Source organism: Podarcis tiliguerta, assembly GCF_965153285.1.
Source record: "Podarcis tiliguerta genome assembly, chromosome: 1".
NCBI classification, from domain to species: domain Eukaryota; kingdom Metazoa; phylum Chordata; class Lepidosauria; order Squamata; family Lacertidae; genus Podarcis; species Podarcis tiliguerta.
Genome location: NC_139534.1, coordinates 133,543,044 through 133,558,711, shown reverse-complemented (window position 1 = coordinate 133,558,711; position 15,668 = coordinate 133,543,044). Strand labels below are relative to the sequence as shown.

The 15,668-nt window shown below is 46.4% G+C and overlaps 2 protein-coding genes across 2 annotated transcripts in view; one reads left to right on the top strand and one right to left on the bottom strand.

The window, feature by feature from the left end:
• Positions 1-663: 663 nt before the first annotated feature.
• The window catches only part of FANCM (FA complementation group M), a 48,812-nt gene continuing 33,807 nt past the window's right edge, over positions 664-15,668 (top strand). Inside the window, exons 1-4 of the mRNA XM_083433274.1 lie at positions 664-1,099; positions 3,970-4,142; positions 4,960-5,037; positions 6,225-6,383. Coding sequence (XP_083289400.1) covers positions 679-1,099; positions 3,970-4,142; positions 4,960-5,037; positions 6,225-6,383 — 831 coding nt within the window. The 5' untranslated portion in view covers positions 664-678. The remainder of the gene's footprint in view (positions 1,100-3,969; positions 4,143-4,959; positions 5,038-6,224; positions 6,384-15,668) is intronic.
• On the bottom strand, positions 7,774-15,174 carry LOC310677161 (heme-binding protein 1-like). The gene is made up of 5 exons (XM_083439603.1): positions 14,890-15,174; positions 12,071-12,162; positions 11,049-11,190; positions 10,652-10,835; positions 7,774-9,538 (listed from the first exon to the last, which is right to left on the bottom strand). The coding sequence occupies exons 1-5, from the start codon at positions 15,155-15,157 to the stop codon at positions 9,367-9,369; spliced, it is 858 nt and encodes a 285-aa protein (XP_083295729.1). The 5' UTR covers positions 15,158-15,174; the 3' UTR covers positions 7,774-9,366.

Below are 15,668 nucleotides of genomic sequence, written 5' to 3'. Positions count from 1 at the left end.
AGCCCCATGCACTTCTGGGATTTCAGCCCTTGGTCACCCATCTAATTCGAAACCATGCTGGTCCCTGCTTATCTGGCAAGGCAAAACAAACAAACAAAAAACACCAGGATAAATTACTGATAGATAGTAAGGAAAGAGGGGGATTTGCCTTGCCAGACTTGCTTTATTTGGAAATTTGTTTTTATGTGTGTGTTTTATTTGGAATGTGTAATTTTTGTCGTGCTGGAAAAATCAATAAAAAGCAATTAAAAACAACAACAACTTTGCAGATTTTTTTTTAAATGAGAGAGTAAGTTTTACTTTGTTTCAGCCTACTCTCTCGCGGCTTGCAAACTCCCGTACGTTTCAACTTACAGCTGTCCATTACCTTCCTGATATCGCTCTATCTTTCTTACAAACGAGCCTTTGGACGCGGCGAACTTCATGGAAATCAACCCGGGTCGGGAAACAGGCGGCGTCACGATGCGCTCGGCGCATGCGCTCCCGGGCTCCCCTTCACCCCGTGAGCCTCTGGGGAAACCCCGCCCAGGCGGCCCTCCGGCCAATCAGGGCGCGCAGCCGAGCGGGGCGGGGATGGCGCGGCTTTTTGAGGGCGGCCGAGCGGCCGTTTCAAGATGGCGGCCGCTCCGCCCGCCGCTGCCTGAGGGGAGCTGCTCGTGAGGGGAAGGCGGCGGCGGGATGAGGGGCGGCATGCGGGGCGAGCGGCAAGCGACGCTCTTCCAGGTGTGGGGGACGCCGCCGGCCGAGGCGGCGCCCGAAGAAGAAGCCGAGCAGGAGGAGGCGCCTCCCCCCTGTGGGGTGGGCTTCGCGGGCGGCGCGGCGGGCTCGGTGTGGCTGTTCCCGGCGGGCGCGGGCGTGGAGGAGCGCGGCTACCAGGCCCGGGCGGCGCGGGCGGCGCTCTTCCAGAACACGCTGCTGTGCCTGCCCACCGGGCTGGGCAAGACCCTGGTGGCGGCCGTGGTGCTGGGCAACTTCTACCGCTGGTTCCCCGGGGGGAAGGCGCTCTTCCTGGCGCCCACCAAGCCCCTCGTCGCCCAGCAGAGGGACGCCTGCGCCGCCCTCATGGCCATCCCCGCCCGGCACATGGCCGCCCTCACCGGTGAGACGGGCTTGGGGGGGGGGAGACAGCGGGGGGGGGGTCGGGAACTACTACTATTATTTATTATATAGAGGCGGGGGGGGGGGGAGCCCAAGGACGGTCCTCTTCAGGGGTCCCGGGAATTACTCTTATTGTCATTGGTATTATTACTGTTATTATTATTATGAGGCAGCTGGAGGATGGATGGCAGCTAACAGATTGAGGTTGAATCCTGACAAGACAGAAGTACTGTTTGTGGGGGACAGGAGGCTGGCTGGTGTGGAGGACTCCCTGGTCCTGAATGGGGTAACTGTGCCCCTGAAGGACCAGGTGCGCAGCCTGGGAGTCATTCTGGACTCTCAGCTGTCCATGGAGGCACAGGTCAATTCTGTGTCCAGGGCGGCTGTCCACCAGCTCCATCTGTTACGCAGGATGAGACCCTACCTGCCCGCAGACTGTCTGGCCAGAGTGGTGCATGCTCTGGTTATCTCCCGTTTGGACTACTGCAATGCGCTCTACATGGGGCTACCTTTGAAGGTGACCCGGAAACTACAACTAATCCAGAATGCGGCAGCTAGACTGGTGACTGGGAGCAGCCGCCGAGACCACATAACACCGGTCCTGAAAGATCTTCATTGGCTCCCAGTATGTTTCCGAGCACAATTCAAAGTGTTGGTGCTGACCTTTCAAGCCCTAAACGGCCTCTGCCCAGTATACCTGAAGGAGCATCTCCACCCCCATCGTTCTGCCCGGACACTGAGGTCCAGCTCCGAGGGCCTTCTGGCGGTTCCCTCACTGCGAGAAGCCAAGTTACAGGGAACCAGGCAGAGGGCCTTCTCAGTGGTGGCACCCACCCTGTGAAACTCCTTCCCTTCACATATCAAGGAGATAAAGAACTACCAGACTTTTAGAAGACATTTGAAGGCAGCCCTGTTTAGGGAAGCTTTTAATGTTTAATAGGTTACTGTATTTTAATGTTTTGTTGGAAGCCACCCAGAGTGGCTGGGGAAACCCAGCCAGATGGGCAGGGTACAAATAATAAATTTTTATTATTAAGAGGTGGGGGGGGGGTGGAGCCCAAGGATGGTCCTCCTCACAGGTCCCAGGAATTACTACTGTTATTATTATTATTATTACTACTACTACTATTATTATTATTATTATAATTTATTATAAAGAGGGGGGGACCCAAGGATGGTCCTCCTCATGGGTCCCAGGAATTACAATTATTATTATGTTATTATTACTGATAATAAATAATAATAATAATAATAATAATAATAATAATAATATAATACAGAGGTGGGTGGGGTAGCCCAAGGATGGCCCTCCTCACAGGTCCCAGGAATTACTACAGTTATTGTTGTTGTTGATATTACTGTTACTGTTATTATTAATTCAGTTAAACTCTGACCAATTTAATTATGCAATAACGTGGCACAATAAATATGATAATGTGTAGCCCTGGAAATCCCCGAGTTCGCTTCTAATAGAGAAGTTATGGCAACCTGTTGCTTTATGAAACCGATGATTTTGCAAGTTGCCTCCCCCCAAAATTGGGGCAGAAATATAGCTAATATGTGATTCACAAAGATACAGCTGTAAGCTGAAACATAAGTTGCTACATGGTGCAAATGGCTGCACGCAACACAGGTTCCCAACATGCACACTAACACAATGTAGCAGAACACGGTGGGAATCAGAACTTAATCAGCAGAAATTGTGCGTGTGTGTTAAACATGAAGTGAGGTAATGATGTGTTTGATTGGTGAAAAATGAAATACTTTGCCTGGACCTCCGGGCGGGGTTGCAGTTTTGCAGAACGATCTGACTGTAACCTATTGCTTTGCAATGAACAACGTTGGACCCTTAACTCCTCACGCTCCTGAGTTTTATTGGAATAAACTCAGAAGATAAGCTATTTTCTGGCTTACAACAATAATAGTAATAATGAACACTGGGGGTTAGAAGCCTAATAATAATAAAACATTTACAGTGGTACCTCGGGTTAAGTACTTAATGCATTCTGGAGGTCCGATCTTAACCTGAAACTGTTCTTAACCTGAAGCACCACTTTAGCTAATGGGGCCTCCCGCCGCGCCGCCGGAACACGATTTCTATTCTCATCCTGAAGCAAAGTTCTTAACCTGAAGCACTACTTCTGGGTTAGCGGAGTCTGTAACCTGAAACGTATGTAACCCGAGGTACCACTGTATTCCCCTGACGGGCTCAAGGCAGTTTATGGATAAAATTAAGAACAGCTAAAAACTTGGGGAAGCAATCTTTTTTTCCCAAAGGCAGTTAAACATTCCTGTGGCACCCGTCTGTCTCTGGAGACAGTGGAGGAATAAAAGCAAGTGGCTGGAGAGTTGCAGCACCTGTCATGGCTTTAGAGGCTGATGCAGGAGAGACACGCTTGGGGCAGAGGAAGGTGTACAGTTCCGCTCCTGCAGATGCACCAGGGCGTTTCTTCTCCGCGCTCCTCCCAGCGGTCATTCCTCCTCTGCTCACTGCTGTGGATGCAGGACCTGCTGGTTTTCAGGCACTGCAGAGGTAGACAAGGGAATCTCGGCTAAAAAACAACCCCCAAAGAATTATAGAGCTGGAAGGGATTTCCCTTGGCCAGACAATAAGCATCTGGGCCAATGTCTTCCTTTCACATGTGATATGTGCCATATTTTGCCTTTTACTCCAAGATGCTCCAACATGGAAAACTGGTCTCTGGCTAGAAATGTAAGGACTCCTTTGTTTGTTTTGGACCCTTTGTTTTAAGTGTAAGAATGGATCTGTTGGCAGCAAACACTGCTGAAGTGTGGCCTCTCTGTGAATCGCCAGGGAAACCATAGTGGGGTTTTAGGTGCCTTTCTAAATGCTTGCTTGTGTTGTTTCAGGAGGTACTCAAGTGGCTGATCGGAAAGAAATCTGGCAAAATAAGAGGGTTTTCTTTCTTACGCCTCAGATAATGGCAAATGACCTTTCCCGTGGAGTCTGTCCTGCAGTGAAAATTAAATGTCTGGTTATTGATGAAGCCCACAGAGCTCTTGGAAATCATGCTTATTGTCAGGTAGGGTGACTGTTTGCAACTTGAAACATAAATTTTTAACTATAAATTTCGATCTGTGGTAAGGGGTTTGATTATGACTTTCTGAGGATTTATGTATGTCACATCCTTACTTTAAAAGTGATATCAAAAATGCCATGAAGCAAGGGGTTCAAGAAAACATTTTAGTTGCTGTTAATTTTGTTAAAACTAACCAGTTCCCAGCCTAGATGGTTCCTGACTGAATAATGGCTGAATTTTTTTGAGACTCCAAGTAATCCATTCTGAACAAGTGGAAGAGTAGTGGGGAAATGAAGTTTGTCTCCTGAAAGGTTGTTTTTAACTTGAAGTCTTTCATATACTGTATTATGCTGAAAAAAGCACTGAACTTTTGGGTTTTCTTATTGCAATATTTACAAGAAGTTTAGCAGCAGAAGTATCAGATGGATGCCTGTCTTGTGCCTCTAGATGGCTCTGAGGTCCTGTGATTTAACTGGGAAGCAAAAGCTACTTCACAGGTCACAGTAAACAAGCAGAGCACTGCAATCAACGTGGCTTTCTGTGCTGCTGGTCTCTTTCTCTTAGCATATAGAAGAAACCAGCCATGAACCCCGGATTAGCATTGCATCCAAGCCAGGAGATTTTGTTTGTTCTTCCCAACACCCCCCCCCCCATGCCAGAAAAAGTAAGCCAATGAAAAATAGATAAAATGCTGCTCTAGATGAGCTTTTGGTGTGAACTAGGAGGGCTTTGGCATGTCATTTGGGAGCCTGTCTTGTTGAGATTTGTTTTTCAGATACAGTAGCATAACAGTGGCGATGAAAGCTATTTCTTTCTTCAGGTTGTGAAAGAATTATGCAAATATACGCAGCAGTTCCGTATTTTGGCTCTAAGTGCCACTCCGGGCAGTGACACAAAGGTAATTCATGTCCTGTTAATCCAAGGACCTGGGGGTGAAGGGGCTTGCTTTGGCATCCCATGCCCACTTAAAATGTGGCTCTTTTTAGGAGGAGGGCGTTATTGGGTTGTTTTTATTTTGATTATATATTTTGTGGTTTGTATCTTGATCTTTTCTGTGAGCTGCCCTGAGACATCTGGGTATAGGGCGGTATATAAATTCAATAAATAAATAAATCTCACTGAAGCCCCCAGTCAGCTGGTGTTCCACTTGCACCTTCAGTGGCACCTCTGAATGCCAGCTGCTGGGAATTGTGAGTTGGGAGAGTGCTTCTGTCCTGCTCAAGGCCTTTGGGACAACTGCTTGGTGGGTGTGAAAACAGGATGCTGGACTTGTGTCCTTGTGATAATACTATGAATCTAACCTAGGGATGTAACTGTTACATGATATCGTGCAGGCCTGTGCAACAGCTCAACAATTTTGGTCCTTCTTTCCAAAAAAAGCTCAACTCTGGTCATTCCAATGGGTAGATCACTGCCAGTTTACTTATAGTAGGAGCAGATCTCAGTCTCTTGGAAGTTGGACACCCCTGATACAGTGTAATATACAGAAATTGAATTGAATTGAAATACTTTATTGTCACTTGTACAACTTGTATACAGTGAGGTTACACGAGCACCCCCCACTCAGCTCTCTTAGTCTTAATTCCCTTCGTTTACTGGCGCACACCCACCAAACCGGAAAGTCAGTTGCCCTGTTGTTATCTTTTCATTCAGCAGCCTAAAAGCCCACGGATAGAAGCTGTTCTTTACCCTGTTGGTGCGACTAATCAGGCTTCTATATCTTCTGCCCGAGGGCAGATCAAGGAGATAAAGAAAGTACTATAATAATGTATAGTATATACACTAAACTGCAGTGCTATCTCTGGTTGCGAATGGGATCCGTTCCGGAGGTCCGTCTGGATCCCAAGGTTTTCGCAACCTGAGGATCACCGTTACATGCATGCGCGCGGCGGTAGACCGCTTCTGCGCATGCGTGCGGGAGGGGTGCAAAACACTTCTGGGTTTGCCGCTTTTGCAACCTGAAGTTTACATTACCCAAGGGCAACGTAACCCGAGGCGGTGCTACTGTATGCCCGATTTTTACTGTGCTAACATGATGCCAAGTAAAATACAGCCAGATGGTGACTTTTTACCATTTCCTTGCAGGCTGTGCAGCAAGTTATTTCCAACCTGTTGATTTCACACATAGAACTATGTACTGAAGATTCTCCCGATATCCAGCCTTACACTCACCAGCGGCAGGTTGAAAAATGTGTTGTTCCACTTGGGAAGGAGCTGGCTGAAGTCCGTAATGCTTACATCAAAGTGAGTCAGAAACTTCGTATTGAGTGGGTAAGAATGGCAGCAGGCAGGACTTCAGAACAGAAATGGTGGTGAAACATTTGTTGAAAGCAGCTTGTTTTTAATTCTTCTAAAGAGGTGTCTTCATTTGTTCTGTGAAACAGAAGGCCAGCTTCGCTTTTGCAACTGGATTTGTTTTTGGATTTGTTTTCCAAGTGCTGCTTTAATCTTTCAAAAATGTCACTGGTACCTGATCATGATGCTTGTTTTTAGTCTCTCACTAAATGACATCTGAGTGGACGATTCTAGTGTTGGCTTCCTTGTAAGAATGCAGTGAAGGAGCCTCAGGAAACTGTCATCCTGTTTTCCTTAAGTGGGTCCTGTCCCTAGAGAAAGTGGCCTTTGAAGCTCCAGTCTGACCAGTGTATATTACATAGCCGTGAACTGGGATTGGGATCTTCTGCTGGCAGGGATTATGGGCATTGTCCTGGTTTTTCTTAGGTGGTGAAAAAATGCAAGTGGTATTGTTGCTTTTTGTGTCTCAGTCTCAGATGAGCCTGTCTTGAAATGAAGCCATCATTGCTGAAAAGCCACACAAAACATAAAAGTGCATTGAGCAAGTAATAGTGTGATGCAGAGGTATTTCAGGCCGCCTTTACTGTCTTCTACAGAGGTTTTGTTTGATTTCTGTGTGCGTTTTAGCGGAGTCTACCTTGAGGCTCCGTGTAGGGTTAAAGACAGGTGTGCTGTGACAGATGGGAGAACAGCTGCAAAAGGAGCAGTTCCTTTCAGAGAACTTGTAGAGGCCAGTTGTTCAATGTTTTTTGTACTTGTGGGTGCTAAATGGAATAGGTATGATACATCCCCAGGTTGGTAGTTTACAAGCACATAGTGGCAGCTGCTCTGTAAGCCTGGGGCATGTGGGCTATTGAAATGGGCTATTGCTCCATAACCCGTGCCCCTTAATAATAGAATTGTAGAGTCGGAAGGGATCCTGAGGGTCATCTAGTCGAACCCCCTGCAACGTAGGAAGCTTTTGCAATGCTCCCACCTGACTGGGGAGGCGGGCCAGGTGACCCTAGACAACTATATTGCCAAGTTCTATGCCCATTTCCTATCTAATATGACTTGCTGAAATTAAAGTCTCTGTTCCATATTATCCAGGTTGTACAATGCGTTCCTCTTCCAATACAAGTAATTTTACTGATTATTTTTATAAAATTCTGTCTGTGGTGTTGAAATAGAGGATGGTCTCCAATTCAAGTGGGGAAATTGAGAGCAACAAAAGTTCACCTGGACACTTTGCTAACTTTTTTTAGAAAAAGATGCCGGTGATTTAACTAATATATCAAAATTGCTTTTAGGTTGCAATCAAATAGTGTGTAAATTTATGAAATAAATAATAAACTTGGGATAACACAGAGCAATAAAGTTTTTATTCATGGCAACTTCCAACAGTAAACAAGATATGACGTATATCTTGCACAGGTAAATTAGCAATTAGGATTCCAGCTTTATTATTTCTAGACTTGAATTAGATTTTTTTAAAATACGACTTACAAAAGATTTCATTTTGTATCCTAGTTGGCTAAGTGGATAATGGCCTCTTTCAAAATGAGTAAAAAATGGTATTCTCAGAATGTGAAATTTCCTTCTGATAACCCTTCAAATTAAATATTGGTCAATCATTTTATTTGCTTGTGGGCTAGCAAAGTTTAAACTGTGCTGAAGGTGGCTTACAACATATAAAAAATACATAGCTACAGACATAACAAAAGTAGTCATAAACAATAAACAAAACATCAAAAAGTACACAACCAAACTGAACAATTGCCACACAAACTGTATGAACCAAAATAAAGATGCAAAAAATTAACAGCAACACCCCACCTCCAACAAAACCCTAGAGTCTGTTCAGCAGCCTCAGCTTTTGTAGCTGGAGTCAGTCCGGGCCTCGCCCTACCAGGGCAGGTGGGAAAAGGCCTGCAGGGCAGGGAACAAGTCTTCCAGGACTCACAGCCAAGATACCAACAATTTTTACAGTCATACCTCATGTTACGTTTGCTTCAGGTTGCGCATTTTCAGGTTGTGTCCCACAGTAACCTGGAAGTACCAGAAAGGGTTACTTCCGGGTTTCGCTGCTCGCGCATGTGCAGACGTGCAAAATGATGTTATGTGCAGAAGCGGCGAATCGCGACCCGCACAGACACGGGTTGCGTTCTTTTCAGGTTGCAAACAGGCCTCCGGAACGGATCCCGTTCACAGCCAGACGTACCACTGTACAATAAAACACTATTTCTGTTGATAAAGGAGGTAGCAATTTCTGTTCACCTATAGTAGATATTCAGAAGAAAATAGTCAGTAGCATGGTATCTATAAAAATAAACTTGTGTAATAATGAGGAATAATTACTGTTAGCGTCTGCTAGGGTATAATTTGCTTCCAGACAATGCAGTTCATTTTGGTGGATCTACCTCTGTAGCCTCTCTCAAATGAATGGCGATTGTGTAGCATCAGATAAAATGTTCAAAAATTGTGCAGTTTTACCTACAACTTCAAAAGTAAACCATTGAGTTAGTGAAGCACTCTTGAATGTCAGAGTAAATACTGGGAAGAATCACAGAAGTGTAGAATTGGGAGGGATGCCAAGGGAACAGAACACTTTATTTCTATTAATACAGAATATCTCCTATGTCTTAATTTTGGTGAAAGTGCTTGAAATCTTAGTGACTACACATAACTGAAGCAACAACTAGGAAAAACCCTTCAGAACTGGCAACAGACACCCCAGGTTTGCCTTCTTAATAGCTGAGGAAGGAAGCTGGTTTGTCTGTCAGGCTATGCTGGTGGAATGTGATATTCGTGTTTTCTTAGGAAATAGGCTTTATAAAGTTAATGGCTACATATCATTCTTGATCATTCCAGCTAGCTGACTAGAGTTCACCTGCGTGTTTCATGGGTGATCCGTCAATGGAACTTGGCTGTCTTGTAGCTCAAAAATAGCCAGCTATGGTCTTTCAAGAAACCATATTTCGTTCTGTCGATTTGTAGCAGCTGGATTTGTGTATCCTGCAACTATGAAGGTATCTTGCAAACACAGCTCAGGACTCTCCAGGAGTTCGGCCAGCAGATTAATTTCTCTTGCAATGGACGTTTCGTTGGTGACTCCTCTGAAGGCCCTGTGAACAAGCCATTTTAAAATAATATTTTATTCGTTTTAGACTTACAGCAATCCCTTGATTGTAGATTGAAAATGGGACCATGACATCAACAAGATCCCTGAAGTCACAAACGCTGGCAACTACCCATTTCTCTGTTTATATTGTATATGTGCGTGCGCGCACACATATAAAAAGTGGGCTGGGGAGAGTGTTGAGATTGTTAGAGGCTGAATTCTGCGTGCCACGTATCATTCTCAGTGCTTGCTGATTTTTGTGCTTGTTTCCACACAACTATTTGATACAGATATTCTGCATTTGTAGTCTGGTGTCCTTGCTCCCATGGGAACCCAGAATAGCAAACATAGAATTTTAAATAAATAGAATTTTAAATAAATTTAGGGTGAGTAGAAGGCAGCTCGCATAACCAATCTTCCCCTTCCCCTCCTGCCCCCCATAAAGAGCTCCTCCAAAGGGTCTGGGCAACCACCTTTGACCCTCTGGAGAGGCTTTTGAGTGGGGCTGGTGGGTAGCAAGGGCTGCAGGGAAGAAGAGGGAGAAAGTATTAGTTGAGTGAGTTGGATGCAATCCAGTGATTTCAAGACTGAGATTTTAGTTGGTGTGTGTGTGTTGGTAGTTCTAGTTAAGCTGCTTTAGAAGCCCAATACCAGGATACAAATGTGCTTAAACAAACATATCCTCCTTTTTCATCAACTTAAAGAAATATCCAGAAGGCACTGTGTAGCTGGAGCCAAGATACCTGACAAGGTCTTAACACTGGCTTGATTTTGTCTCAGGCTGCTTCTTGCTTAATTAGAATTAAATAGTTATCTATAATCACACACTTGCCTGGTTTGTCACACTAAGCCAAACTAGGCTTACTGGGAGTGTGAGAGTTCCCAGAGGGTGAGGTCAAAGGGGCTTTGCTCCTTTCCAGGTTCATGAAAAAACCGTGGTTACAGCTCATGGTTAGTGAGGAGTAAACATGAAATGCTGAGTATTTGGATGAGAGGATTTTGGTTTTGAATTGTTCGGTGTTTGGAATGAATCCATGGAAAAGAATGTGTCATGATGGTGAGATTTTCAGCTAATCAACCCTGGCACTTAAATAGATAGGCAACTTTTGATTCTTACCTGGCATAAATAATGGTTGGAGGCCACTCTTCAATGACAACATCCGGATCATTGGGTGCAGGTGGCTGTTCTTGCAGCCCACTGGGGAGGTAATATGCTACAGTCACAAATCTCGTGATGCCTGGAGTGCTCTCACTGGTGCGAACTATGGTTGCAATGGGAACAGTCATCCCCAAGTATAGGCCTGAGGAAAGCATATCGTCATTAGTAATTTCCTGACATTATCTGTCAGCTGGTTGTGAAGTTAAATCACACATGTGGAATCAAATTTTGCAGCCTTGGGAAATTTTGCATTTGGGAATTCTCCTTGCAGGATCAAATGGCACATTTATAAGTAATGTGGTGCAGTCAGAACAAAACATAATGTAGTATGTGTGTCTGACAGTTGATTATTTACCTGATGAATTCTGCTGACAAATGTATCTCATAATCTTCATGAATCCTAGGCATATGCTCTGTTCATACTGCTTTTCTTGCACTTTGACGCAAGCCCATTTCGCCTTTTCATAGTGGCGCTTTTCATAAAGAAGATTCCCAAGCTGTAAAGTTTCAAAAGTTGCTGTTATTATTATTATTATAATTTATTACCCGCATACCACCACCCTAAGGCAAGTCAAAGAGTTAAAAGGAAGACTAAGGCACACAGGTGGTGGGCCTTGAGGAAAGCTTTTACTTCTACCAGTATTTAACATCCACCACTGTTGTAGGCTGTGAGTTTGGCTCTGAAAGGGGTGAATTCATTCAGAAATAATCAATATTTGTGATGGCTGGATAGGGTAATTCATAACACAGAATTTGTTCATACTGTTTATATACAGTCTACCTGCCCTCTTGGTCTTTCAGAATGCAGCTAGGCTGAGAAGAACTCATCCAACCCAGGAGTTACCAGACTACAGCTAAGGCTAGGCTACCTTTCTCCACGAGGAAGCGGCAATGGGGAATATTAGCTATAGCTGACCATTACTTCATGCCTTTGAGGCCACTTGTGCATCCATTGACAATGATGACTTGTGAGCACCCCTAAACTGAGCATGCAATCCCTCTGGGAGGGTACAACCCCCTTCCAGAACCCCATCTCACCAATAGCACCTCTGTCTTGCTGGGAATTAGCTTAAATTTTAAACATATGAATTATTCAAAGTTGCATTTCTATATTTAATCATCTAAAGTAAGAAAAAAATGCATTTTAAGACCTCTGCAGTAGGGTTAGAACATGTTAGGTAGGGAACAATTTTTTCCCCTAGAGCACAATTAAAATTGGGAAGGAACAAAGAGCTTTTAAGAAGTCCTAGTTTTAAGACCACTTGCCACTCACTAAAATTTGACTGCTTGTTAGACATATAAATTAGAAGCCATGCCTCTTTCTCTTCCCACTCTTGCTATAATGCATGAAGGTGTATTTTAATGAAGAGATGATACCTGTTCTTTCCGGGCTATCACAACAAATGGAACACTTTCTCTCTCCTGAGGATGGTTATTTCTGGTCAGCTGTTGGATTGGCTCTGCCATATCTGTAAGAACGTGATAAAATTGTTGTTTATAGAAGTAAATATGCCTGATTTACATATGAAAATTCTTATGTGGGTAAGAATAGAACACAGGTAGTAAGAATAGAACACAGTTTGGAAAAGGCTTGTTTCCAAGAGACACTGATATTTATTGGACTTAAGAACAACCAACTAATTTTGTTATAAAGTAAAATCAATTGCAATATTTGCATAACTTATTATGACTGGTCTATGTGACTTTTAGTTCAATGTAATGCATTAGCACAGCAAATATGTACAAGACATGGACATTACAGACTGGTGTGGATGACATCTCTGCACAGGACCCTGGTTGTAAGATTGCTCCATTAACTAACCCTTAATTACTATAACCAATTGTGTTGCTAACCAAACCAACCTCAAACCACTTCTTTATCTCCATTGGGGAGAAGCAGTGGTTGGTGCCATGTTTGGTTCATATGGCTCTGATTTTTGCTGTGCCATCAAATGCTTAAGAGTGGGCTGTGTTACAACCATCACTGAAGCAGTTTCTTGTCACCTTATGACCTTTCACTGGTGTTTTAATAATTGGGCATGGCTTGGAGGGAGACTTCTCTGACACACACACACCCCACTAGAGGGCTACTGATCGTCCATTAAACCTTTCATTGTAGGTTGTTAATAATAATAATAATAATAATAATAATAATAATAATTTATTTATACCCCGCCCATCTGGCTGAGTTTCCCCAGCCACTCTGGGCAGCTTCCAACAAAGCACTAAAATACAATAACCTATTGTCAACTCTATATGACAAGACTTATGTCTTGAGGCCAAGTGGCTGGACAGTCTTTGCCTTGTGCCAAGGTAGTAAACACCTCCCACCCCAAAGTAGCTTGGATGCTTATGTCCCCTTGCAGTGTGGTAAGCAGGATTTTGCCATTATGTGCTAGAGCTTTGGTCTGTTATTTCCCTGTAGATAATAGTTCTAGTTTCTCTTCACCGCTACTTTCTGTGATCTTAAGTTCTGGTGGGCAGAGTATCCTGCTCCATTGCCATAATTTGATGCGCTTCCGCCACCCCAGACTCCCCTCAAAACTACTAATGCACCATACTGGGTTTCCTTGCAGAGCATTTTTGAAACCTTTGGCCAGCTTCAGCCTTCACTGTAGTTCTGTGATGTCAAACCAATAATAGCATTAAGTGTCAGCCGGGGTGTGTGTACTTAGATGGTTTTCAAAAAGGATTAAACAATTAGTGGGAGATGTATCTGTCAGTGGATATTAATCGTAATAGCCAAGGATGGAGCATCCAATTTCAGGAGCACCAAAGATCACATTTGCAGGTGCTGGGAGGCAATGATCATCTCTGGGGAGGGGCTGAGAGCATCTCTTTTGTGTGCAGAAAGTTCAATCCCTGGCGGCATCTGAAAGGATCAGGTGGAAAGTGATGTGAAAGACCTTTCTTTACCCTAAGACCATGGAGAGCGGCTGCCAGCCACAGTAGATCATATTAGCTTGGGCAAATAGTATGAGGTGTTCCTCCTACAGAGCTGGGCAGGACATCACCCGTTGTGGGCAGATTACTGGGCTAAACTGGGTGGTTCTCTTACTCAGCAAGGCAATTCCTGCTGCAGACTTGCAGGGTAACACTGGCCGGTGCACAGTCCTACACAAAACCACTTTGGGGCACCATCTCTCCTCGCCCTTCCATCGAATGAACTCTCTGGAAACTCTGTGTTGGGAGGAACTAATTTCATGGCTTGGAAACACGCGGACTGACAATCACAAATGAGCAGGGGGCAAAAAGGTAGAAAGTATGGTATCCATGTTCTGCTTTGTAGAAGCAGGTGCCATCCTGTTGTAATCGCAAGAAGAGTCTGCTGAATTAGGTGGTTTGCCCACCTAGTCCAGCATCTCACAGTGGCCAAACAGAGGCCTGTGGGGAACCCAGAAGCTGGATTTGAGCACATGAGCATCACTCTCTCCGCCAGCTGACATTCAGAACTGCTGCTGCCTCATTGTGGCTAGTAGCCATGGGTAGCCCTCTCCTCTTCCATGAATTTGTCTAATCCTCATTTCATTCCATCCCATCCAAGTTGGTGGCCCTCCCTGTGTTCTATGGGAGTGTGTTCCACGCTGTAACTCTGCACTGTGTGTTCTTTTATCAGAACTGAACCTTCCAACATTCAGCTTCATTGGATTCCCACGAGTTTTGTACGGAGAGAGGGATAAAAACTTTCCTCTCTGTCCACTCTCTCCTTGCCATGCCTAGTTTTGCAGGCTTCTCTCCTGTCGCCTCTTGCTTGCCTTTTCTCTAAACTAAAAACAAACCCGATGCTGCCGCCTTGCCTCAGGGCACCGGCTCCATCCCCTGGCTTAGATTCCCTCTACCCAAGCTGAAAGCAGCCTGAACTTCCTCCGGATCGTGAATGGGAAACAGCTGGCGAAGAGGGCGGCCTGCCAGGGAAGGGATCCCTTCCTAACTCCTGCTCCACGGAGCCCGTTCCTTGCAAGCGCTCTCTGTCTCCCTGTCCCTCGGATGGCGTGCGCCTTTGGAAACCCGGAGCAGGCGCTTGCCGGCGAGCAGCCCCCCCCCCCTTTCCCAAGCTAATCCTTTTAAAACCGAAAGCCCCTTAAACCTCTGGCGAGAGGCTTAGCCGGAGCGCGAGTGCAGTCCGCCGCGCCTTTTGCGCCAAGGCGAGAGCGCGCTGCCCGGTCCCGGAGCCCGGCCGGCTGCCCCTTGCTTACCCCGGGGCACGTCCACGCGGTGCCCGCGGCCCACGCTCTGCCAGTAGCTCAGCAGGCGCTCCTGCTCCTGCTCGTCGCCGGCGTTGTCCTCCAGGCTGCTGCCGTACGCCGAGTCCGGGCAGCCGGCCGCCCCCGGCGCCGCCTCCTCCTCCTCCGCCTCGTCCCCGCCGGCCGCCCCGGCGCTCTCCAGCTCCTCCAGCGTGATGGCGCCCGGGGGGGCCGGGTCGCCGCCGCCGCTCAGGCGGCAAGTGCGCGCCTCGCTCTCCATGGCCGGCTGGATGGCGCGGAGGCGGCGCTGGCAAGTGTCCGCGCCCGGGGCGGCGCTTGCTTTCTTAAGCTGCCCTGCCCAGCGGAGGGGAGGGGGCCTGTCCGCCCGGGCAGCCGCGGCGACGCCCTCCAGGCACGTCGGACTCGGGAGGAGCCTGCAGGTGCCCGGCTGGGGCGCGAGCCTGTGGCCCCCAGCCCCGGTCCCTAGGGAATCGGGTGATGGGCACTCCCTTCCCCGGTGCCAGGGGGCTCCCAGCAAGCCCCTCTCCCCGCAGGAATGAAAGGGTGGTCTCCTTCCTCCGCCGCCGCCACCACCAGCCTACCCCGCAGGGTCCTTGTGATGATGGAATGGAGAAGGGGAAGAAGAGGAAAATGCCATAAATGAAGCCCCCCCCCCTTCCAATGTGCCTTGCAGTCGGCTGCTTCTGGGCAGATCGGGGCTTGGACTGTGAGCCTTTGTTCTTGGCTGCCCCGTGAAAGGGAGAGAGGCAGCAGGGGCAGCTGCCCAGGGC

Coding starts and splice junctions, on each gene's coding strand:
- LOC310677161 (XM_083439603.1), bottom strand. CDS start 15,157: ATGGAGAGCGAGGCGCGCACTTGCCGCCTGAGCGGCGGCGGCGACCCG. Junction 11,191..12,070: donor TGATAGCCCGGAAAGAACAG/GTATCATCTCTT, acceptor GAAACTTTACAG/CTTGGGAATCTTCTTTATGA. Junction 10,836..11,048: donor TTGTCAGCAGAATTCATCAG/GTAAATAATCAA, acceptor TGCTTTCCTCAG/GCCTATACTTGGGGATGACT.